The 24802-nt window shown below is 38.5% G+C and overlaps 1 protein-coding gene across 9 annotated transcripts in view; it reads left to right on the top strand.

Moving 5' to 3' along the window:
* The window catches only part of fryb (furry homolog b (Drosophila)), a 56768-nt gene that overhangs the window by 27215 nt on the left and 4751 nt on the right, over positions 1-24802 (top strand). For 5 of the 9 annotated variants that reach the window (XM_044140088.1, XM_044140081.1, XM_044140083.1 and 2 more), the window contains exons 11-60: positions 445-546; positions 2016-2119; positions 2304-2412; positions 2914-3000; positions 3392-3563; positions 3650-3782; positions 3871-3978; positions 4084-4210; positions 4756-4869; positions 5095-5259; positions 5542-5628; positions 5719-5975; positions 6056-6245; positions 6837-6961; positions 7841-7898; positions 8209-8300; positions 8697-8869; positions 8988-9148; positions 9226-9336; positions 9424-9578; positions 9755-9854; positions 9952-10123; positions 11505-11755; positions 11846-11992; positions 12533-12701; positions 12799-12889; positions 13020-13093; positions 14004-14154; positions 15234-15337; positions 15765-15856; positions 15936-16029; positions 16138-16357; positions 16504-16655; positions 17587-17774; positions 17857-17951; positions 18967-19165; positions 19251-19475; positions 19727-19925; positions 20044-20141; positions 20373-20543; positions 20785-20925; positions 21035-21220; positions 21389-21553; positions 22532-22606; positions 22763-22933; positions 23106-23114; positions 23422-23616; positions 23700-23837; positions 23922-24121; positions 24518-24722. In XM_044140088.1, coding sequence (XP_043996023.1) covers positions 445-546; positions 2016-2119; positions 2304-2412; positions 2914-3000; positions 3392-3563; positions 3650-3782; positions 3871-3978; positions 4084-4210; positions 4756-4869; positions 5095-5259; positions 5542-5628; positions 5719-5975; positions 6056-6245; positions 6837-6961; positions 7841-7898; positions 8209-8300; positions 8697-8869; positions 8988-9148; positions 9226-9336; positions 9424-9578; positions 9755-9854; positions 9952-10123; positions 11505-11755; positions 11846-11992; positions 12533-12701; positions 12799-12889; positions 13020-13093; positions 14004-14154; positions 15234-15337; positions 15765-15856; positions 15936-16029; positions 16138-16357; positions 16504-16655; positions 17587-17774; positions 17857-17951; positions 18967-19165; positions 19251-19475; positions 19727-19925; positions 20044-20141; positions 20373-20543; positions 20785-20925; positions 21035-21220; positions 21389-21553; positions 22532-22606; positions 22763-22933; positions 23106-23114; positions 23422-23616; positions 23700-23837; positions 23922-24121; positions 24518-24722 — 7107 coding nt within the window. The remainder of the gene's footprint in view (positions 1-444; positions 547-2015; positions 2120-2303; positions 2413-2913; positions 3001-3391; positions 3564-3649; positions 3783-3870; positions 3979-4083; positions 4211-4755; positions 4870-5094; positions 5260-5541; positions 5629-5718; positions 5976-6055; positions 6246-6836; positions 6962-7840; positions 7899-8208; positions 8301-8696; positions 8870-8987; positions 9149-9225; positions 9337-9423; positions 9579-9754; positions 9855-9951; positions 10124-11504; positions 11756-11845; positions 11993-12532; positions 12702-12798; positions 12890-13019; positions 13094-14003; positions 14155-15233; positions 15338-15764; positions 15857-15935; positions 16030-16137; positions 16358-16503; positions 16656-17586; positions 17775-17856; positions 17952-18966; positions 19166-19250; positions 19476-19726; positions 19926-20043; positions 20142-20372; positions 20544-20784; positions 20926-21034; positions 21221-21388; positions 21554-22531; positions 22607-22762; positions 22934-23105; positions 23115-23421; positions 23617-23699; positions 23838-23921; positions 24122-24517; positions 24723-24802) is intronic. The other 4 variants (XM_044140085.1, XM_044140089.1, XM_044140084.1 and 1 more) reach the window with 3 other exon arrangements.

Raw genomic sequence — 24802 nt, 5'->3', positions numbered from 1 at the left:
GTATGACAAACATGGCAGCAATGTAGAGCATTTCTCTAATTGTTATGGGTTTTACATTCTTGAGAAGCTAAAAATGAGAAGAGGTATTGAAATGGGTTAGAGATTTGGAAACAAATACCTTCAGTGATAAGCAGTGTCACGTATATGATGCATTGTAAAAGTAACATTTACAAAACCATTCAAAAGATGGTTTTATCCACTTTGCCTTATAGTAACACGGATCATTTGCAAGACTGAAATTATGTCTAAGCAGTCTGCATTCAATGATAACTTAACAAACTAAACAGCAAGTTCATGATTGTTGTTTTTGATGTCAGTGTTTTTGCTGCTTTAATAGAAAATGTGAAAGTAGTTCTTGATTTTTTGTTTACTTATTATGATTTTTCTGTAGAGATTCCTCTTCTACATTAATGATCTATGATGTGACGTCTCTCCCCATATCAGGCTCTCTATCCTTTGGTGACGTGCCTGCTGTGTGTCAGTCAGAAGCAGTTCTTTCTCAGCCGATGGCATATTTTCCTAAACAACTGCCTCTCAAACCTCAAGGTCAGTTTTCTGCAGCATCATGCAAATGCAGCTTCTATTGCATTGACTTGCAAAAGTATTCAAAAACCTTAAATATTTCCACATTTTGACACATCGCAGCCGTAAACCTTAATGTATTTTATTGATACCTCAACACAAAGTAGTTCAGATTTGTTAAACTTAAATGCTGCTGTTCGGGTTTTTGTGTCCTGCCATTTTAACTCTGCACACCCTGGATAAAAATTGCCTCTGTTTCTGGTATTGAAACAAATTTGTTGTACTTGGGGCATGTTGTGGTGGCATAAGGGATAGCGCGACCCACGTTTGGAGGCCTTGAGTCCTTAATGTGGCCGTCGCAGGTTCGATTCCCGGACCCGGCGACATTTCTTACGCCCTCTCCATCCCCCGTTCCTGTCAACCTACCTTCATATGAGGGCCACTAGAGCCCACAAAAAAGACCCCCTGGAGGGGAGAAAAAAAAATTTAAATTTGTTGTACTTCTACCTTTTGAAGTAACAACTTCAAACAGATTTTTCTTCATGATGTTTCTTGCTTGAAGTCACAAAATATGACAAAATTTTGGAAGAAACTCTTGCTTGCTAGCTGCTATTTTGAGTCGTATGCATTTCAATGAGAGATGGTGGGCTGACAACACTCACCCTATTTTCAGGGAGAGGATTAATTAAGAATCCCCTGTTCAGTTTGAAGAATCTGTCACCATGGTGACAAATTTGTCCTTTGTAAAAAAGTGATCACAAAAAAAAAATGTCAATAAATTAACTTTTCACATTTTGCCACAAACTATGTAGGTGGCAGCTTTGCTCTGATCAAATGAGACCAAAATTGTACTTTTTGGCCTACATACAAAACATAGTTGGGCATCAAAATAAAACACCATCCCTATTGTTAAAACGTGGTGATGGTAGCAACATGCTGTGGGAATGCCTTGCTTTTGCAGCAACAAAGCAGTTTACCAAAGTTGATGGAAGAATTATTGGAGTTAAATCTAGGGCAATCTTGCAAAAAAGCAGTTAGAAGCTGTGAGTCTGTCAGTAAAATGTATGAATACAATAGACAAAATATGAGGAGATTACTTTTACAAGCCTCTAAATCTAGTTTTTCCTTGTTTTGTGATCAATAGCATGATAACTTACAGTGTGACGACTGCATGCCACATTTCTGCCTTTGAAAGGAAGACAGTATGTAGACTAAATACACCTGAATACCACAATAGCGCCACCTTCCTTATCTGTAAAATCAGTGTCTGTTGCCTCAAGCAAAACACGGTAGACTGATATGCAAATGACTAAAAGAAGGTCATAACAAAAGCCTGTAAAACCTCATGACTAACAGTTATCACTTTCGTGTACAGTAAAAAAAGTGCTGCAGGATTTCTTTTTAGGATCCTTTTAGAAAATGTAAGCAAAAAGAGATGTGAATTCATCTGCACAATGAAAGATGTCTTTGTGTTTTTCTGCTTGTTAATATAGAACAGAGATCCCAAGATGGCACGTGTGGCTCTGGAGTCACTCTACCGCTTGCTGTGGGTCTACATGATCCGGATAAAGTGTGAGAGCAACACTGCAACCCAGAGGTAACAGTTGTATGTAGTTACAATCCTCAGCATAACTGTAAATCTATTGTCTCATCTGCATTCCTCTATCTTTTTAACTGTTTTTGTTTCTAGATTCTGTAAAGAAGAGACAATGTCATAATTGAAAAGCTGAATGTGTAATAAAAATTGCTCTTACTAGTATTTCTCCTCCTGTCTCTTTTAGCCGACTGACGTCCATCACCTCCACATTGTTTCCTAAAGGGAGTCGTAGTGTCGTGCCCAGAGACATGCCCCTCAATATTTTTGTCAAGATTATCCAGTTTATTGCTCAGGTGTGTATTACATAGGTCACTTTTTATAATTCATTATGCACTACTTCTTGTAGTGCAAAATGCACTATCTTTTGATACAAAATGGACAAGTTCTTGTATTTCTCTGTTAGTTTAGTTTGAAAATGTTAATTCAAGCTATAGTCTCTGAAAATAGCTCATTATACCATAAACAGTCTGTTTTGTGAAAACTTTATTGCACTTACAGTATTCTTTTTATGTTTGTTCTATAAATACTATCCTATTATACTAACAGTTGGTCTGCAAGATATTAGAAAACTGGGTTTTCTTTATTATTGCAGGTGAGGCAGCAGCACATGTTGAGGTCTGCCTCACGGCTTAACATTTACTGCTCTCATTTAATCATTGTGTGTAGCCTCATCATAAGCTTTCACGACTCTGAAATGGTTGATTTTAAGTGTTTGCACTTAATGTGAAGCAGCTGTCAGAAGTTCACCAATAAAAATAGCAAATAAGAGCAGCATGTTTTTTTTCTTCTTATAGGAGAGGCTGGATTTTGCCATGAAGGAGATCATTTTTGACCTTTTAAGTGTTGGTAAACCTGCCAAAGCCTTCAGTCTGAACCCAGAGGTAAGGGAAGCAGACACAAGTGTTTAGACATTTGAACTCTACTATGCAGCAGTGCAACAGTGTATCTCTGGCATTCCAGCTGTTATTCTAGTTAGGTTGAGAACAATATGCTCTCTGTTGGAGCCATGAAATTTTTTGTACCTGACTAAAGACAATTTACTTCTGCAGTTGTAGGAAAAGCTTGAATTTAGTTTCTTTTAGATGCAGTCTATCCTTTTTTTTTTTAACGTCACAATGCACGGCAGCAGGTTTTACATAAATCGACAATATTTACAACTTCAGTTAAGTAGTATAGTAATTCTCTACTGCTGTTGTTACACTCTTTACAATTAGCTTTCAACTGCTGTTGTCCACCCTGCAATTTAAAGACTACATGTGCTTTTTCTTTCAGCGTATGAACATTGGTCTGCGCGCATTTCTGGTGATAGCCGATGCTCTTCAGCAGAAGGACGGAGAGCCCCCAATGCCAAACACAGGAGCAACTCTGCCCTCTGGAAACTCTTTAAAGAAGAAGAAGACATATCTCAGCAAAACACTAACTGAGGAGGAGGCCAAGCTAATAGGTCTGAGTCTGTCAGCAAGCTTTTACTCTGTTGTAATGGGAATGTTATTACCAACACTGTGATTCGTTTCCATCTGCTCGCTGCAGGGATGTCGCTGTACTACTCCCAAGTGCGGAAAGCTTTGGACAACATCCTCAGACACTTGGACAAGGAGGTTGGTCGTTGCATGATGCTCACCAGCGTCCAGATGCTCAACAAAGAACCAGAGGATATGATCACGTATGCATCTAAACCCTAAACTCCTCTGAATAATCAAGCTTTTATTAAAAAGAGTTATTGATACCTAATAAACAACCATCTTGTTTAGCGGTGAGAGGAAGCCTAAAATCGACCTGTTTCGGACATGTGTGGCAGCCATTCCCCGTATCCTTCCTGACAGCATGTCCAAACCAGAGCTTATTGACTTACTTTCACGGTAAGATTCAAACTGATTTTGTAAAAATTACTGAAAATACTTTAAACATTTTCGAATAGCTCATTAAGGACACATAAAAACTATTGTTCTTCTCTTTTACCTCAGACTTACAGTGCACATGGACGATGAACTTCGACTCATTTCTCAGAACTCCCTGCAGAGCCTGTTACTTGATTTCTCAGACTGGAGGGAAGACGTCCTGTTTGGTTACACACATTTTCTTTTACGTGAGGTATAGCATCTCTTAACTAAAACTATGCAAAGCCACCAAATGCAACTTAAAACTTAGCATAAACTTTGTTTGTGTATGATAGAAATAGTCTTTTTTATTATGTTCAGTGCCTGCTGCATGTATTTGTACCCAGATAACAATGTGTTTTTCTCTTTCCAACATTTAGTTTATGTATAAAACAGACATTTCTTTGGCAAAATCTCTTTTGGTACCATTATTGGCACCCTCAGTAATTCCTTTACAATTAATCTAACTGAAAAAGTTTTATTCTTTTAACTTTTTCAAGTTAAGGAACTTGTAATTAGAAATCAGATACTTTGTGTTTCCTGCCATACATATTATGTAAGATTATTGTCAATGTCAAATTAATTTATGTAGCAGTGCTTTGAGCTTTTTAACAGGAGCTCAAATGAGACAAATATTTACCTTTTTGGCATAAAAGCAACCAATACCAACCTAAATTTTCTTGTAATTAATAAATACATTACATATGTTAAGAATAAATAGTATATGTTGGTGTCTGCAAATATCCTTTGTATTTTTAGGTGCAAGACACCCATCAGGGTCTTCAAGATGCATCTGTCAAGCTCCTCCTGCAGCTGCTCACACAGTGGAGGCTAGCACTGCAGCTCCAAGGGAAGATGCGAGGGGGAACTGATGTAAGGAACAATAAAAGCCAGCTGGTTATTGGTGTTTAATTTCTTAAAAATGCAACCAGATTAAGTGGAACTTGTTTTCTGCATGTGTGACATCCTAAAATGTGACTGTGGTCTCAGGATCAAAATAAATGATTAGTTTCATTGATCTCTGTTTACAGTTGTACTGGTAAAGGAGAATTAATTAGTGTCTGAAACTATTCTCTTTTTGCCTGTTCCTTCCTTCAGACCAGCCCCAGGCTTCCAGAGCGCAGCCCTCATTGCTCAGTGCTCCATGCGGTGGAGGGTCTGGCGCTGCTCCTCCTCTGCTCATGTCAGATCAGCACGAGAAAGCTAGCTGTCGGTGTGTTAAGAGAAATACGCTGCCTGTTTACAGCTCTGGGACATGCAGAGGTACAGCACAAAATGCTTGACTCTTCAGGCAGCAAAAACTGATGCTTCAGTTGGCATTAGATATTGATTTAAATGTGAAAATTATATACATTTAAAGACCAGTTTTTGTATAGTAGTATATTAAGAATTTGTTAGAAAATGGCCGTTATAAAGAAAAAATGCATAGAAACACATAATTTACAAGATTTTATTACAGCAGTCATACTGCAGCGACTTCTTTGTTGGTGTGATGGTTTTATATATTGTATAAAGATCTGATTATCTGAATGTCGCCCCCTCCAGGATGATGACAAACCCATGATAGAGGTCTTGGACCAGCTGAGTCCAGCGGTAATGAACAGCTTTGTTCACGTGGCTCACTCTGACTCAGTGAGTGTTGATTAAAGTTACTACATTAGATCCATCACAACCAAGTCTTAGACTACATTATTGAAACTGATCATTTTTTCTCTGTCTCAGTCTTTACCGCTCAGTCACCACGTTGACCTACAGTGGCTTGTAGAGTGGTCGGCTCGGCTGGTGAGCAGTTCATACGACGTGAAGAGTCCCAGCTATGTCTGGATCTTCGCACAATGTGTGAAAGACCCGTGGGTGCTCTGCCTGCACATCTTCCTGCGACAGGAGCACCTACCCAAACACTGCTCCACCGCATTGGGATATGCATGGCCCTATGTTTTCACACGCCTGCAGCTGCTTTTGCCTCTGGTTGACCCTAAGTATGGTTCCATAAATCATGAGCAGCACAGAATGCTTAGTGGAATCTAAAATAACTCCCTCTTTTTCTTTATTTCTGTAGCAGTCCAGTTAATGCGAAGAAGACCAACACAGCAGGCTCCAGTGACAGCTACATTTCACTGTGGCGTAATTATTTGATCTTGTGTCTGGGCGTAGCCAAACCTAGTATCATGTCACCTGGCCATCTGAGGGCTTCCACACCTGAGATCACCGCCACCACCCCCGATGGCAGTGTTACTTATGACAACAAGGTGTGTGTTTATGCTGGTGGAAATATATGTTTGTAATGACTCACTTAGCCAATTGTACCTCCTTTTGGTATCAAAGCTTTGCCGTTTTGCCCCTGCCTACTTCTGTTTTCTGCCAAATAACAAACCATGACCATTGAATATTAACTTATTTCTCTTTATAGTTCAGTATTTTGATTAAACAATAATTGTACGCTTTTATAATAGACCTTTAGGTCCATGTGGTACTGATACCTGTTTGGTTTTATTGGATCTTTCCTCCTGGTAGAAATTATTCATTGCAGTCATGTAATCTATGATTTTTTGCGGCAGACTTTGTAAATTATTTTAAACCATTTGTTGTCAACAGAACACAATTGGGAAACAAATGAGATTTATAAATTTTCTCCATGCTAACTTTTATTGAAAACTTTTTTATATAATTTATTTTAAAAAATTTGTTTGTGGTTGTTTTTACTTTCTAGTTCCGTTATACAAAAAGATATAGTGCCATTAACAGAAAAAGTATTTATAATTTGATATTTTCATCATAGGAAAATCCTGGATCCTATTAATACTGCTGTTGAGTGATCCAAATTCATATTTTTGTTGCAGGTCATAGGAACTCCCTCTGTGGCTTGGCTATTAAAACAACTTGTCCCACTGATGAGAGCTGAGAGTCTGGAGATCACAGAGTCTCTGGTGTTGGGGTTTGGATGCACAAACGCTCTAGTCTTCAGGTATCTGAATATAAACAAGCACACATCCATTTCAGATACTAAGCAGACCTTGGATGTTAAATGTTAGGCTCTGATTATGGACTTGAATTTGTTTCTCTGTGTTCAGAAATCTGTGCTCTGTGTGTGTTTTCTCTGTTAACTGTTGCTTTGCGGGCTGAAATTCAGCTTAAGCTACGAGTAAAGAGAACACGTGTTGCGAAAGGAAACACTCCTCTTGAACTTTTAAAAAATGCCGTTACATGACCTGAATACAAATGCATGCCACTCCTTGCAGATTTCTTCTGTAACTGATTGTGAAAAGCATGTCTCATGTTCCTTCCACTTCACAATTATGCACTATTTGGTGACAATTTGTCTCATAAAATCTCAATATTTTAAAATTTGTGGTTGCTGCAGGGCAAAATGTTGAAAAAATCAAGAGGTATGAATACTTTTCATATGCACTGTAAATTCCAGTGAAAAATTTGTCTCATGTTCGTGATAAGGTTGTTCTGACCTTATCACGAACATGAGACAAACTCGATTACCAGTTACTATCCTCTCTGCATCCATTAGTTACTCCCATCTGTCTCCACATTGCAGTCGTAGCTTAAATAAGTTGCATACTTCTGTGATCCAAATAGAAGAAAAGAAATGCGTCACTAATGTGGGAGAGGAATTCTTAGCGGGAACAATGTGGCACTTTTTTTTTTTTTTTTTGCAAAGTGGAGGCAGCTCATTGCAAAAGGGAGATATCTAACTATAAAAAGACAATCTAGTTTTAACCCAAAGTATTTTTAGAAAAGGCCCTTTCTGTGATTTAAGAGATAAAATTCTACCCAGACAGCTTCACCTGTCATTGCTTTGTGGCATTCAGTTTTGGTTGCATCTGATTTACAGGGAACTGGTTGAAGAACTCCATCCACTGATGAAAGAAGCACTGGAACGTAGACCAGAGGTAACACAATCACTAAGACACACTCCAAAATATTAAAAAGATTAATATTATTACTAATAAGCGGTTCCTGAAGAGACACTGTAAAAATGTAATTCTGCTAAATAACTTAGAAAAAAAGGCTTGTTCTGTTGTTAAAAAGCTCAATATTCTGCCAGAGAATACTGAGCATCCATTCTCTGGATGCTTGATTGTTTGCACAGGAGCCCCACTTCTAATATAGCAACAGATAATGAATGTTTATACTGATTGCACAGTGTGGCACCTTTTTTTACAGCAGCAGTAAACTGATAGCAGCTTTTACTCCTTTCAGAACAAGAAACGTAGAGAGAGGAGGGATCTCCTCAGGCTGCAGCTACTGAGGATCTTTGAGCTGTTGGCCAGTGCAGGAGTCATCAGTGACAGGTACCACACATATTTCAGCTCCAGAGAAATTTAGTTATTCTGCCTTAAAAAGCACAATGCAAAGTTGTATGATGTTATTATAATTTTAAGTAATAGGCACACAACTTAAAATTTGTATTACACCATAACTATTAGTCATTAAGACAACTCATCTGGCCTATTTGGGATGAGAGATCGGCATGAAGAAATAAGCTAAAAACCAATAATCCAAAATTAATAAATTGTAAGATTTGCAGCCACAAATCCAGCAAAAGATTTTTTTAAAGAGTGAGTTAACACTTGAAAATAGAAAAAAAAAGAATTGTTGCTTGCTCTTTTTATTTTTATATTCAGACACACGCACCCTTCTCTTATTTGTCTCTATTTGTAAGATCTGCTTTCTTTTTTTGTCTAAAGCACTAATGGAGCTCTGGAGCGAGATTCCTTGGCACTAGGAGCTTTGTTCCTTGAATATGTGGATCTAACCCGGATGCTTCTGGAAGCTGAGAATGAGAAAGAGCTGGATGTCCTTAAAGACATCAGAGCTCATTTCAGTGGGATGGTGGCTAATCTTATCCAGTGTATTCCAGGTAAGTCATTGTTTTGCTTCCTAATGGTTCTCTCTTTCAGTAAAAATTAGGATTTTAATGATCTTACAGCAGCTTATGGTCTTATGTCTATGCCTTTAACACTCTCTCACCTGCGCAGTCCACCACAGGCGCTTCCTCTTCTCTCAGCAGTCGCTAAGACACCACCTCTTCATCCTCTTCAGCCAGTGGGCTGGACCCTTCAGTGTTATGTTTACTCCCCTTGATCGCTACAGTGACCGCAATCACCAGATCACTCGCTATCAGTACTGTGCCCTCAAGGTAAAAAATTTTGAATTTTTGCTCTTTTCCAGACTAATTTCAGAAAAATAAGCAGCAGCTTTGCTTTTATCTTCCAGGCCATGTCTGCAGTTTTGTGTTGTGGTCCAGTTTTTGACAATGTGGGTCTCTCCACTGATGGATATCTCTATAAATGGCTTGACAACATCCTGGCCTGTCATGACCTGCGGGTAAACTATTCTGCTGGCTTTGCTATAAAGTCTCTGTGCTGTTTTCTATAAATATACCTTAATTAATAAAATTCTGTTTTCCTTAAGGTGCATCGTCTGGGATGTGAAGTAGTCATACTGCTTTTAGAGCTCAACCCAGACCAAATTAATCTGTTCAACTGGGCAGTGGATCGCTGCTTCACAGGATCTCACCAACTGGCCTCTGGCTGCTTTAAGGCCATCGCCACCGTCTGCGGCAATAGGTCAGTAATCTTTCGTTAGATATGGCTTTCGTTACTCGTAACAACATTAAACTAAATGTTTGAGAAGTTATTAAACCTGTTTTCTTTAAACTGTCAAAATATATTAAGTTGCTTTATTTACTTTTGTAGCTTACAATGATTATCCATCTGGTAATAGTGTCTTGTCATTTTAACAGGAATTATCCATTTGACCTGGTGACTTTGCTCAATCTTGTGCTGTTTAAGGCCTCAGACAGCAACAGGGAGATATATGAAATCTCCATGCAGCTCATGCAGGTAAGGAAGAGTGAGTTTTAATAGTATTCATATAAATAGGTAAAAAGGAAATGGTTAAAGCTGAAACTTGACAGTAAAGGCTCAATGATACCTGCAGGTGCTGGAGATCCGACTGTGTGCATACTCTAAAAGGATGGTGGAGCAAAAGCCGGGTAATATTTTGTATGGGACACACGGCCCGCTACCTCCACTCTACAGCGTCAACCTGTCTCAGCTCTCCATCCAGCTAGCCAGCATGTATCCTGAACTCACACTTCCTCTGTTTTCAGGTAAGTCTTTAATTTTTAATATGCATAACAGCCACAAAGTGCAACAAGTAAAAATACATGCTAATTTTGAAGAGGGTTGTGATTATATAATGCAAGAAATGAGTCAAAAGTTCAGGAAAAAACATGTTTATGTTTTAAGAATTTAAAAATAAAAGCTACATCCTAAGTACTGATCCCAGTGTAAGCTGAAACTTTTATCCTCATCCCTTCATTTCCTGCTGTGCTATAATGTTTCAGCAGCAGCAGTAGATAACAAAACAGCAGCTCCAAGGTGTCCTTGACAGGGAGTTAATTTTTTAATCTGCGAATATTTGTGTCTAACTTACAACATAAGTGTATGGAAGATGTCTGAAATGACTCTTAACTTTGTTTTTGCTCTTAAAATGAATCTATTTTCATTTTCACTGCTATTTTCTTTAGTCATTTTGACTTGTAGCTCACAGGGGTGAAATTTATTTCAATATCCAAAGCTGAAAAATATCAAGACAAAAAGTTAGCAAAAAGCAGCTGAGAATGTTTTGCTTAGAATGATATCACTGCTTAGAAGAATGTCCTCCTTAGTCATAAATATTTATGAAGTGTCTAAACACCAATTTTATTCTTCCAGTGAGAAAAAGGGAGTCAGCAGAAATATAATCAGAGACCAGTGCCTTAGAGACCTAACAGACCGGCAACAGAGAGTTCAGTTCTTTATTGTCCCAGATGGGGAAATTTTGTGCGCAGCAGCATTCTAGACAGTCAAGGCAAAATCCTATGCAGAGATACAATTATGCGGAGAACTGCTTTTTTATTTAAGATATCAGGGACATCAGAGGACTTTTTTTTTCTGACAAAAGACAAAAATTTATAGTAAAAGAAAAAATTATTATCTGTGAAAACTATTACTGACAAATAACAGCTGTGGTCTTCTTGATGGTTTTGCTGTTGACTCCCCCAGGAGCCATCCATTCTCTCCCTCAGCTTTGGGTTGTTCCCTAATTTGGAGCCAAGAATACAATTGATTCATAACCTGCCATAACTATTCAACATATTCTTGTTTGAAATTACTTTTTTGGCCATTTTCTGTCTGTCCCTAGAAAGCACGTCATCATCCATCTAACTTTTGTTTATTTGCCAGGATATTTTTTCAATTCTTAATGTTTCAAGATTTTTAGGGTTTGATATTCAGCCTTAAAATTCATTTAACATCTTCAAATGAATTATTATTAATTATGTCCAGGTTTGACATCAAAAGTTTTATGATTTTATTTTGTCAGTCCTTCAGTTTACGCAGCTGTTTAGCCTTTTATCAAAGAATAGAGTATTTTTAACACAATCTTCACTAACTGAAACGTGCAGAAACTCTGATTATATTCTCTGACATAATGTTTTTGTCATGCAGAGGTGAGCCAACGTTTCCCCACTACACATCCTAATGGCAGACAGATAATGCTGTCCTACCTGCTGCCTTGGCTCAGTAACATTGAGCTGGTGGATACGGGGCTACTGCCCCCAGCTTCAAGCCCTTGCACGCCTGAGGAAGAAACCCGCAGTCAGACACAGGGCATGACCCCGAGTCTGAGAGGGAACGGATGGGGGTCCTTGCAGGCGACATCCTTGGTACTCAACAACCTCATGTTCATGACCGCTAAGGTATGAGAATTCTTTGTTTTGCACAAACATTTATAATTCATCAACAAAATTTTCCAAGTTCTAAGTAGATTTTGGTGTTTACGTGATCAGTATGGAGATGAAGTCCCTGGACCTGAGATTGAGAATGCCTGGAATACTCTGGTGTCCAATGAGAGGTGGAGCAACAACCTGCGAATCACTCTGCAGTTCCTTATCAGTCTGTGTGGCGTCAGCAGCGACACCACATTGTTACCGTATGTAAGTAAAATATAAAATCCCATTATTTGAGTTTCTTGAAGAAACCTTTCGAAGGGATTCCTATCCAGCTTGGAAAAGTATGGAGATATATGTAATTTTGTTTTCATATTTATTTAGTCTGAATAAATGTAGAAGAAGAAAATAAAGTATTAAAAAGTAATTACAATATTCTATTTATTCCCAACTCTATCTCTACATGTCTATCTTTCTTTCTCCTTCATGTATTTCATTCTTTTCTTTCTTCCTTGTTCTCTCGCTTCTGTCCTTCATCCCCCAAGTATCCTTCTCTGTATTTTTTCTCTTGTTTCTTCATTCATATCTTCCTCTGTCCTTCAAGCCCTTCCGTCATTTGTGCAATACTCTTGCATCCAGCGATTTATTTTTTTATGCCTTCTTTCTTTCTTTTCTATTTCTTTCTGTTCTTTTACTCGTTACTCTATTTTTCTATACATTTTTTATGCCATTAATTTCTCTCCTCACCTTTCTCTATAACTGAACTAAACAAATTAAGCAATCTTTCCAATTCTTATTATGTTTCAGATTAAAAAAGTGGTGATCTACTTGTGTCGAAACAACACCATTCAGACGATGGAAGAGCTTCTGTTTGAGCTACAGCAGACTGATCCAGTCAATCCTGTAGTTTTGCACTGTGACAATCCTCCCTTCTATCGCTTCGCTGCCAGCAGCAAAGCCTCAACGTCACAGACAGGTGAACAGATGTTTTGTTTTTTGGGAGGATTTTGTCTATTTTAATGTGACAGAAAGTCTGTAGATCTGAATTTTTAAAATCAATTCTTCATTTGCAGGCACCACATCCAGCAGCAACACTGTGGTGGCCGGTCAGGAGAACCTACCGGACACAGATGAAAATAAGCTGGTCAGAGAGAATGGAGAGCGGTTAGTTACATTTCCCTGTACTGAGAGTCAAAGCAACTCTAATCTTACTACAAATAGAAAAAAAAACACAAATGACAGGAAAATGTAGAAACTTAGAGACTGATTTCCACCTTTAATGTCCTACATTCAGGAGGGCGAGGGCTCACAACAGGCTGGAGTCCCGGTACAGCAACAGCTCCGGAGGTTCCTACGAGGATGAAAAGAGTGAGTTACCTCATGACAATGACTATAAAAAAATCCAGAATCTAGGTTGTGGATGGTCTTAAAAAAGTGGGAGGTGATGTGGAAAGAATATAAAAGAATCTGTAATATTATTACTTATAGTCTAAAATATATACTACTCTAAAGCTTTAAGCAAGTTGTTACTATTCTGGTAAAACTCTCCGGGGTGAGTCAAAAGTAGCTGGTGGGAATTTCCCTCACATTTTTAGAGTTCTTCGTCTTTTGTGATGTTTGGCAAATATTTTGCTTCTTAAAGAAGGCTCATCCCGGTTAATATCTGGCATGTATTTGTTTTGGATGACCTCCATTCAGATTTTTAATCAAAGAAATATAAAGACATTACCATATTACATTGGGTATTATATAGCTATTTAATGTTTATTAGCAGTCAATATGGTGCATTCACTGCTTACATACGAAGATAATTGATGACCAATCAGGACCTGTCAAGCCAAAAATCATCTGATCACCTTCCAACTTCTTGGTTCTTACTTACAGTAGCATACCATGAAGAGCATACATCAGATAATCTGGTTTAACAGCATCTTCCAAGCAATTATATTTTAGAAAAGTTTTAATTCTAGTTTTGCCTCTGGTAGTTGCCTGGAAACTGGTTCCAGCTGCAGTTAAAATAACATATAGTTGATTTATAGTGGATTAAAAATGTTTTTTTGGTTTTTATCTAATCGTTGGCTGGAATTCTTTCTTATACTTACTTTAAAAAAAGGTACAAAAACATTGTCTCTAAATATAACGCCATCTATGAACAGCCTTCAGCTGTAGTAGCTCTTGCAGGACTTTATTAACACTGAAAAAAATAATGATTCTCAATAGTCCAAGTGCAGAAGAATGAAGAGTCCTTTATTTTGTTTTTGATCTTTTCTTTTTGCAGCTGACCCTCTGCCACCATACGCTGGATGGCTTCTTGGTGTTTTGGAGACCAACCGGCCTCAGCCATTACCCATGCCTGTTAATGGGGGCTGCTGGGCCCCCCTGGTAGACTACCTGCCAGAAACCATTACTCCCAGAGGACCTCTGCATAGGTATGCACATGTTGATTGGAATCTCAAACCAGTGGCACAAAAAGTGTGCATGCACTAGATGTGACACATGTACGTGCTGCACTAAAGAAGGCTCCAAAGCAGTGGTGGAAAAATTCATTCTAGTCAGCATTTTCAGTGTTCAGCAACTGTTTGTACTTATATAGCTGATGGGAGCAATAACAGCTGTGTAAGCTGTTATTGGCTGTTATTGGCATGGCCTTCCTTCACCTCTACTACTGTCCATCACTCACTCAGACACTAGAACCATTAGACAGAAACCAGATGTTGTTCATATAGTTATTATTTAGGAGGATTTGCCATGTTTTGTTTCCCACTTGCCTAAACATTTTATTACAACACAATGCAAGAGATGGGACTGTTTAACTTCGAGAACCTTGAGAATCATAAACTTCACTTTTGCTTCTTCCCTGGTTTTCCTATTTAATTGTTTCCTGTTCAAAGAGAAGCTTAACAAGTTCCAGCATGAAGCAAGCATACAATCAGTATTGTCTGTCAGACTTAATTAGTTTTCACGGAGTAACAAATGCACCTGTCTAAAGTTACTTCCTTGTTTAACCTGTCACACATCTCTTTGTGCCAGAAAGGACAGTGTAATAGGCTTGTGTTTGTCTTTGGGGTTTTTTGCAGTTTTGATTCAACAATTATATTGTTATGTCATGTATGAAAGAGAAATTAAAGACTGGAGAGAGTTTCACTAAGTTGGAAAGGTATTCGTACCCCTTTGGTATATTTTAGTAGGACTTTTTGTGATAGACCTATACAAAGTAGTGCATTATTATAAGGTGTGAGGAAAATCTTTTTTTGGGATGTAGGAGGGGGTTGAGGGAGCTGAGCGAATCTGACACTAAATAAACAACCAGTTACTGTAGAAGGGTTTATGTTAATAATTATTGTAAGGAAGGTCCAGTCAAAGTCCAATCGAATACAACCTCTTCACATTAAGTAGAATTACCAAGTAGTGTTGGAGACCTTTGTAAGAGTGTTGTGTGTGAAAAGAGAAAAAATAAAATGTTCATTTATTTTGCCCTCACGATTCTTGTCTGTGTGTTGGCCTTTAGGTGCAATATTGCTGTCATCTTTATGACTGAAATGGTGGTGGACCACAGTGTGAGGGAAGACTGGGCTTTACACCTGCCCCTGCTACTTCACGCCCTCTTCTTAGGTGGGTGTCTGCAATACACACAGCTTTGATCTGCTTTGACCTGATTTATACAGAACATCTAAAAGGCTTGTAGCTCTTAATTACAGAGGTAAAAGTGGAATTAATGGAACTGCTGCTGATCATAGAAAGTGGTCTAAGACTGACTTTTTCATGAGTAGTGTATCTTCAGAACTGCGGTCTTCTTAGCAAAATACAACATCAGATAAATACTATTGTTATTTTGTGCTGCCACAGAAAACTAGAAAGCACATCAAAGCTTATGCATTCCTGTATTCATTTATCATTAGCATTAGTCCATGTTTTATATAAAAAAATACAGGTCAACAATCAGCGGTTAAAAACAAGGAACATAATTAGGCAGTGTTTTTCAGCTTATTTTGCACGATATACCTGATTTTCCTAACTGAATGTTTATTTGTATTTCCAGGTCTTGATCACTACAGACCAGAAGTTTATGAGCACAGCAAGCGCCTCCTCCTTCACCTCCTTATTGCTCTCTCCTGCAACAACAACTTCCAGGTCTGAACACACTGTGTTAACAATCCATTTGCATTCTCAATAGTAAGACTGCTAACTTTATTTCTTTCTGTGTTTGCAGGTAATAGCATCAGTGTTGATGTTGACGAGGGAAATCACAGACAATAAGACCCTTACTATTAAATCCAGCTACCACTCAGAGTATCAGCAGTCACGTAAGTAGTAAATACGATTTTCCTGTGCTGTTTACAGTTCTCAATACTTATTTGCAGGGGATAATATTGCTAGCTCACATTTTAACCCTTGTTGTCACGTTTCTTTAGAAGCGCCTGACTTCCTGCGAGAGTGGCAGGCGTCTCCTGTGGTGGACTCGGGACTCAGTTCCACCTCCAACTCATCCTCTGCCAGTCTGGGTGGTGGGAGCACTGGAGGCAGTGTTGGAAATTTGCCCCTCGTAACTCCAGATGACCTTGAAGATCTGGAAAATGCACCCAATGAGACGGATGAGAAAACAAACAAGCTTATTGAGTTCCTCTCCACGAGGTAATGCCACACAGACACTTGTTCATGGGTGCTTTAGAGGATGTGTATGAAGAACATCTTTTTTTTCTTTCTGCACGCCGTGTGCTATGTGCACGTTTAAGTGCTTGTTTAACTTGTGTGTGGTGCTACTGGTGGTGGGTATACAGTGCCTGGAGTACTGTGTTGTTCTTGCTCAGAGCTTTTGGGCCATTGTGGGCACACGAGGACATCACTCCAAAGAACCCCAACTCGAAGAGCACAGATCAACTTTCCAACTTCCTACGACATGTTGTCTCTGTCTTCAAGGAGTCCAAGTCTGGTGAGAAATCACTTTTCTTGGTATTAAAACTACAAATACATTTTGTAATATTTACTATTTACTAAGAGTCAAATATTGAGCTATAATCCTGTAAAAAGTGCTTAGTTGTTTATTTATTTGTTGTTTTTTTTGGCCAACTAAATGTTTCAAATGATCAAACTAGTTTAAAGTCAAATAAAAGCCTGAATGAGTAGAAAAATCTGATTTCAAATGATAATTATAATTGGTAAATAGTCGTCCAAACCAACCTGGTTTTATGTGAAAAAAATTTTTTTCACAGTGAAACATGAAAAACTTGTTTAGAGCTCAATTATATGTACATGTGAATTTTTACTAATCTAATCCAAAGCCTTAATTTTGCTTATTGAAATCACTTAGAGATGGATCTACTGCTGTGATTTGATTCATTGTTAAACTAACAAAAGTACACCTGCATTCGTTTGGCTTTTTGCTAACTTCATGTTGTCAGATGGGTTTTGTTTAAGTAATTTGATTCCATGTCAGGCAGTAATTGGTGAAATAAATGAACTTTTCAAACTTTTCAATTCTAATACAGTTGAGATGTGCCTGTATGAAAACTTCCCATCAAGTCCAAATTTTAAATGGACAACTAGGCAAACGCCTCACTGCCTGGGGTGATTATTGAAGCTAAGCTAGGCTTCCAAACAATATTTCTATTGCTATAAATTCATAATTCATCAAGGGAGAAAGTTACTTTCTCACGTAAAGTTATGTTGGTTTGGAAATTTATGTTTCTTTAAAGAATTAATTCCTAATTTAGAATTGTGTTTAGTATTTACTCTTAAATTTTTGGCAAATTAAATATGCCAAAAAAGCAAAAATAAAAGCATTTGAGCATTATATATTTGATACATTTAAATGAATTTCCATGTGTGTTTTTCTTTACTTATTCATTCATCTTTCTGTTCAGACTTCCACCTGGAGCAGCAGCTGAGTGATGTGGCGTTGCAGACAGCTCTGTGCAGCTCCTCACGTCACTACGCTGGGCGATCCTTCCAGATCTTCAGGGCCCTCAAACAGCCAATCAACAACCATGCCGTCTCTGACCTGGTCTCACGACTTGTGGAGGTGGTGGGAGAACATGGGGATGAGGTGCAGGTGAGAGTTAAAGTTTTCAGGCTCGAGGCATAAAGCACGTTTGAAACATACCTGAGTTATTTATTTAACTTATATGTTTCAGGGCTATGTGATGGAGGTCCTGTTGACGCTGGAGGCTGTAGTGGTGAATCTAGCAGAGTGTTTGAAGAATAGTGATCTCATGGCAGCTCTCACAAGGTAGGATTTTCAATGTTTAACTGCAGTGCACTACAGTGAATAGAACACAGAAGTATCAAATGTAATGATAGGTTTGTAAAGGTACACTAAAATTATGTAATAATTTCTCAGTATGATTTGATCAAGAGAAACAAATCTTTTTTGTTTCACTGAATTATGTTTTAGATCCTCAGAGTGTCTAGCAAAGAAGTGATTGGAGATTTGTTTTAACTATTTTCAGTTAATTAGGGAAAATTATATAGCCAATCTTGGATAATTGGTACCAGAATAAAACCACCTAAAGTGTTTAATGACTATGATGATTATTTTGAATTGGATGAAAATGTTTATATCACTTTGGAGTTGTTTTGTATATATGAACAATCGAGTGTGTGAGTGGTCCCTGAATGCACCTTAAAAGTCCAGCTGTTGGGATTTTCCCTATCCTCAGAGGAAATCCTTGTAGGATGTCTGCTGCTGTGTAACATATTAGGCTGACTGCTACTACGGGTGGCAGGATTTGGACCTAAGCTTTGTTTACGTTAATTTTTAACTTGTTTCTGGTCAGTAATTTCGGTAAGTTTTGTAAAATGCTCACAAACCTTTGGTCTGATTCTTCTTTCTTTCTCTATTGTTATTATAGCTCAATAAAATTAAACGTAGCTTCCCTTAAACATCAGACTTTTGTGATAACTCTGTGTGTATTCAGCTTCAAAGCAAAAGTGCTTTTGTTTGATACTCATGCATTTTGAACCAAAGGGGCTGTGCCCAAAATTTCTGGTGCATATTCATACACTGTTGTATGCCTAGTAAGTATTCATACCCCTTAAATCTTTCCATATTGTCGCTTTACAAGCCTTTTTATACCTTTTTATTTTTATTTCTAACCAAATCACATGAGCCTATATATTTATTGTGAATATTATGATTTCTAAAGATTTAACCAAATTTTGAGCTAAACAGTCTTCTGTCTTAGAGAGACTAAATGCAGTGGGAATATAAATGGCCTAATTTTTTCTTTGTGTTTTATTTATAGGACATCCTCACCAGACTTTGTGACTAGTGACAAACTGATGAACAGAAAGAGCACAGGTCAGCTGAACTTCCCTGGCCCTGGGTTTGCTGGTCTCTCATCACAACGACATCAGCGCTCCTATTCTGTCCCCAAGAAATTTGGCGAGTGTGGTAACGTGTTGAGTGATCCTCCCCGCAGTGCAACTCTGGATCGTATACAGGCAAGACAGACAGATTTTTTTTTATCAATCTTCAATAATTAAGTGTAGTACAACTTCCTAATTCTAGTGTTTTTTCAACTGACAGGCTTGCAACAGTCATGGTCTGTTGTCCCGCATAGCGAGGACCCCAGGGTCCTGTACATCATCGACCAACCGTATTGATCCTAGTGCGCTGTCAGACCCGTCACATGTTTCCCATCCCTCATCAATCCTGGCCACGGTCTTCTGGGTAGCTGTGTCACTCATGGAGTCAGATTTTGAGTTTGAATACCAGATGTCTCTTCGACTTGTTCACAAGCTGCTGTCAAAGGTAGATAAGATTGATACAGTTATAAGAATAGAGATTATAGCAGAGTGACAAGTGAAAGTAAAAGAATACAACCACTTTTTTTATGACTTTGTGCTATTCTTTATCATAATGTCAGCTAGAAAAATTTTCTTATAAAACATCCCTGTAAAAGACATAGCAGGGTGACTATAGCATTCTTCACTCTGTCTACAACCTTATGGTGTCTATAAAAAAGCTTTTCCTTAGGAAAGCTCAAACTGCTTCTTTTGCAGGTGCCCTTAGACAGAGCGGAGAACCGTGAACGACTGGAAAAGCTGCAGGCTCAGTTGAGATGGAGTGGGTTCTCTGGCATTCAGCAGCTTTTGCTGAAAGGTTTTACCTCCCAGACAACATCTGACCTGACTTTACAGCTATTCTGCCAGCTTACACCGGTGTCACGAGTGCCTGTTGTTGATAGCTCACAATCTATAGGTGAGTGATTAAATCAAAGACAGGGAGAAAAAGGGTGGTGTCTTTTTATGCCATACATGAAAATATGTAACTTAATTTGATTCTATGAACTGAAATCCAGCTTCATGTCTGTCTGCAGGATTTCCTCTGAACGTGTTGTGTCTGTTGCCTCACCTCGTCCAGAACTTCAGCCATCCAACACAGTTTTGTAAGGAGAGCGCTGAGAGGATTGCACAGGTGACTTTAGGTTTTCACTGCTTTTAGCCTATTTTATTTGTGCTGTTGGCTACAGTACTGTATGTTTCCTCAATGATTTTACTGGAAATGACATGAAGCAGTAAAGATCCCAATAAAATTTGGTTGCAAACTTGGTGGAGGATCAGATAAAAACAACCCAATGCCGCATTAGTTCTGGCATTGCTCTGTGGTATTTGGCTCTTTCTTTCTAAAACATTTTACGTTACTCAGGTGTGTCTGGAGGAGAAGAACACAAAGCTGTCCCATCTGGCACATGTGATGACTCTCTATAAGACCAGATCCTACACACGTGACCCTTTCTCATGGGTCAGTGTGGTCTGCCGCTACCTCCACGAGGCATTCTCCGATATTACACTCAACATGGTCACCTATATGGCTGAGGTAAAAGCTGCCAATACATCCCTTATTTACCTAGGTTTTCTTATTTTATTCCTAGATTTTTCAACTAGTTGAGGTTAAGTAAGTGGAAATCTGAGTAAAGATGTCATTCGGGTGCTATTTTGCTGAAGTTTTTTGCATTTCATTTTTATGAAAGGACACTGAGTCACTGTGACACTCCTTTTAATCAGGAATTCTGCAGTTGCTTTTCACTTACTAAAATATCTGCCTCTACATGTCTCAGCTGCTGGATAAGGGCATCCCCAACATGCAGCTGCCTCTCCTTCAGATCATCTACTGTCTGCTCAGTCACATGGACCTGACAGCTGTTCAAGTCAAACAGTTCAATGGTGATGTCATGAAAACAATTGAAAAGTTTGTCCATGTAAGTCCTACAATAGTTAATTCCTCTATATTATTTTTTTTAATAGAGTTAAATGATGTTAAAGAGTCTCCTGCGTTCTATTTATGCTTTTTAATGTGTTGTTTCATAGACAGTACACTGGAAGGATGCTTTAAACATCCTAAAACTGGTAGTTTCACGTTCTGCCAGTCTTGTACACCCGTCGTATATCCACTCTCAAGGAGATCTTTCCAATCTTGAGGTCAGCAGAGTGTGGGATGGTTCAGCTAAGGCTCTGCCAGGCAAAACCCTGGATTTCACATTTGACATCTCTGAGGTAAGCACAAAGCCCTTTTTAAGCTCTTTATTATTTTTACAACTTACTTACACTTCCTATACTATATTTAATATAAATTCTCCCTGTTATCACAAGGTTAATTAAGACAATATAGAAAAGTATGAAAAAGCATAAAAGAAGATAACACGCTTTATGTTTCTCTCATAGACACCAGTTATCGGGCGTCGCTTTGATGGGCTCCAGGGTTCTGGGGGCAGAGAGGGGAAGGCCAGAGCTATGGCTGTAACACGAAGCACCTCCTCCACCTCCTCTGGATCAAATTCCAACACCATCCTTGTGCCTGTCAGCTGGAGGCGTCCACAATCATCTCAGGTAGTTTATCTCCCTGAAGGTGTCTTCTTCTTTCTTACCTTCATGTGGATGTTTGTGTGTTTTAAAATGATTTTTACATTATGCTCCCACTGTTTATGTGGTATGTGTATTGTGGGACGAAAGTTTAAAATGTACAGCAAGATACTGTGTAGGAACAGAGTAAGCTTACTTTTTTCACTTTACTTTTTCTACATTTTTGACCTTCTGAAGGTAAACATTCAATGCTCAACACACAATGAGTGCACTATGTGGTGAACCAGTTTTTGCAGCTTTAAATGGAAAATACTTCAGACTAGTCTGCCTTTGCTAAAGCATTTAGCATGCCACAATAAATTAATCTTCATCAGTGAAGACAGAGTGTCTGCATAGTATGCCATAAAATTAAGCAATGTTATTATCAGACCATAGCCGGAGTATTTAATTGTGGATATGTAAATTCATCTAGGTTTTTAAATGTTATAACAAAATGTGAATGATGTCTATAAAGTATGTATTAGCCTGGCTTAGCCAGAGATTAAATTGCACAGGCTAAAAATTCTGATATGTAGAATGAAAAGGATGCAGTGTTGTTCTGATTTGTTAAAAGCCACATATCTTCATACATGAGTAAAATTTTGAACAAATAATGCAATAATGCATGTGGGGTATAAAATTTTGTTACTGCACACTGATCTTTCACAGTTCCTGGTTGTCTTTCTTCTTTGAACTACAATGTTTTGGCCTTGCTATACATTTTCTACAGTATTTTATTTGATAAATTATGTAAGTTGTCAAATAAAATACTTACTTTTTAAAATTGTGATTAAAACAAATGTGTACTCATTTTTAGAAGCTAAACATGACGAATAAAATTAATGAATGATTATAGTTTTCTAAAAGGATACAGTTCGTTATATATAAAATGAATGATAACTGAAGGATAATGCTATGTAGTTTCTTGTTAAATATTTTTATTCATTGCTGTTTTGGCCCACACAGAAAAGAACCAGAGAGAAGCTGGTAAATGTCTTGTCTCTGTGCGGACAAGAAGTGGGACTTACCAAGAACCCATCCGTAAGCTACTTATTAACATTATCATACAAGTATTGCAAGTATTTCCTGTTCACCCAGTGCAACAAAATCATTGTTCTTCTAGTTCAGGCTTTTGTATTTATCCAAAGTTGTCTTCATTTGCTCACAATGCTGACTCTTTATGTTTATTCTGCTCAGGTCATTTTCTCGTCCTGCGGTGACTTGGACATGATGGAGGTTCGGGAGAGCGGGGTTTCATCAGAGGAGGGTGGCACCAGAGAGGACACTCTGGATGACACTGCCAGCGAACAGCAATTCAGAGTTTTCAGGGACTTTGATTTCCTGGATGTGGAGCTGGAGGATGGGGAGGTGACAGAGATTTGACTGAATACAATTTCCACCACCATTCTTCTTTTTTCCTGTTTTTTTACTCTATTTGAGTTTTTGTCCTCCTTCTATGTCTAAAGTGTATTCCTTTGTTGCTCCTTGTCTGTCTCTCTATCTAACTCTGTGTCTTTCTCTCTCCTCCCCTGCTTCCCAGGAGCTTCAGGTAAGTTGTCCCACGCTAATTACCTAAAACAAGCTTTTATAAGCGCATTGGTATTGCTGGCTCCCTTTTTCATGCTGAAAATTACTGCTTAATTTTTCTCTCACAGCTTAGTTCTACATTGCTGACATTTTTGCTGTTTTCTCTTGTGGAATAAACTGTAAGACTAAATGCATATTATTTCCCATTGAGTAACAGTTTAATTTTGCTTTATATGCTCATAAAGGCAGCAGCTTGACCTTGAAAATAAGTTTTCCAATTGTGTCCTCTCTTCCACCAATGTGTTTATGTCTGTTTGTGTTTAATCCAGGGTGAGACTGTTGATAACTTTAATTGGGGCGTGCGACGACGGTCTCTGGACAGCACCGAACTGGGAGACCTGCTGGAGGAGAGCCAGCACTCAGGCAGCACCCCAAGTTTGGGTCATGAAGATCCCCATGACTCAGATGAGTCCTCAGAGGAAGAGGAGTCCTCAACAAGCCAGAGCCTCTCCCACTCCCAGCTTGTGTGTAGCCTCAGTTTTTATACTAAATCAGTGTTCCCATTAGAGCTTTAGAAATATAATCCATATTTTCCTTCTGATTCCAGACCAACCCTTCTCCATCAGAGGAAACCAACCACACTGATTCTCTATCTGCTTCTTACGACATATCAGCTGAACACCAGTCTTTAAATGCAACAACCCCAGGCCAGGGAGTCCTCAGTGATGATCACGGTGACCTGCATGTGAGAAGCATTTCAGTTACTTGTTATATTGAAGTAGATTAATGTGTTACTATGACTTTAAAAATGATGATTTTCTTTCCTCAGGTGAGACTGTGTGGTGAGGATGAGGACACTCAGGCTCAGGATGATGAGTTCTCTCTGAGCACTCATGAGCTGCCTCATGAGTCAGACTGTGGCGAGAGCTTTACTCTGGATTTACCAGGCCAACCTCAGGATCAGCTGTTGAATATTGCCCGTGGTCTCAACCCAAACTACTGCCAGCCACCGCTGGACTTTCTGCCCAGGTAAAGAAATTGAAAAGCAGCTCTGATATTTTCAAGAACCTTTCTCTAAATTAGACTTTTTTTAAGCAATAGTATCAGTTATGACCGATAGAAATTACTGATCAGGCATAAAATAATCTTGATGTAGTGCTGGAGAAACTTAGATAGTTACAAAGTCGGCCTTCTATCACCTGTAAAACATGGATTAAAGGAAAAATGTTCCAGTATGATATAGAGAAACTCATTTATGTGTTCATCTTTAGTGGAATTGATTACTGCAATTCTCTAATATGACTCAGGAAGAGTTTTTCATTTGTAAGCTTTCCGACTATGTCTTACTGTTTGAACACGTCCTTGGGTTTAGATCAAGTCACACTTGTTTATATCATATTGTTTTTTTACTTTGTTTTGTTAAAGCCTACGTGATGATGTAGATGACTTGGAGGACCTTGGGTTTCCACCTCCTCCCTCTCCTTTTTTCTCCGCCATCTTGGCTGCATTCCAACCCACAGTGTGTGATGATGCTGAGGAGGCGTGGCGTTGTCATGTCAGCCAGCTTGTGGCAGATTCTGACGGGTCGTGCGCCGTCTACACTTTTCAAGTTTTCTCATCTCTCTTTAAGGTAAAACACGGGAAGAACCGGCTGAAAATACTCATAATTAGAGCTATTCTGTCTATTTGTGACCAATAAAATTTTTCCAG

Source organism: Gambusia affinis, linkage group LG15, assembly GCF_019740435.1.
Source record: "Gambusia affinis linkage group LG15, SWU_Gaff_1.0, whole genome shotgun sequence".
NCBI classification, from domain to species: domain Eukaryota; kingdom Metazoa; phylum Chordata; class Actinopteri; order Cyprinodontiformes; family Poeciliidae; genus Gambusia; species Gambusia affinis.
This window is presented reverse-complemented; position numbering and strand designations above follow the sequence as displayed.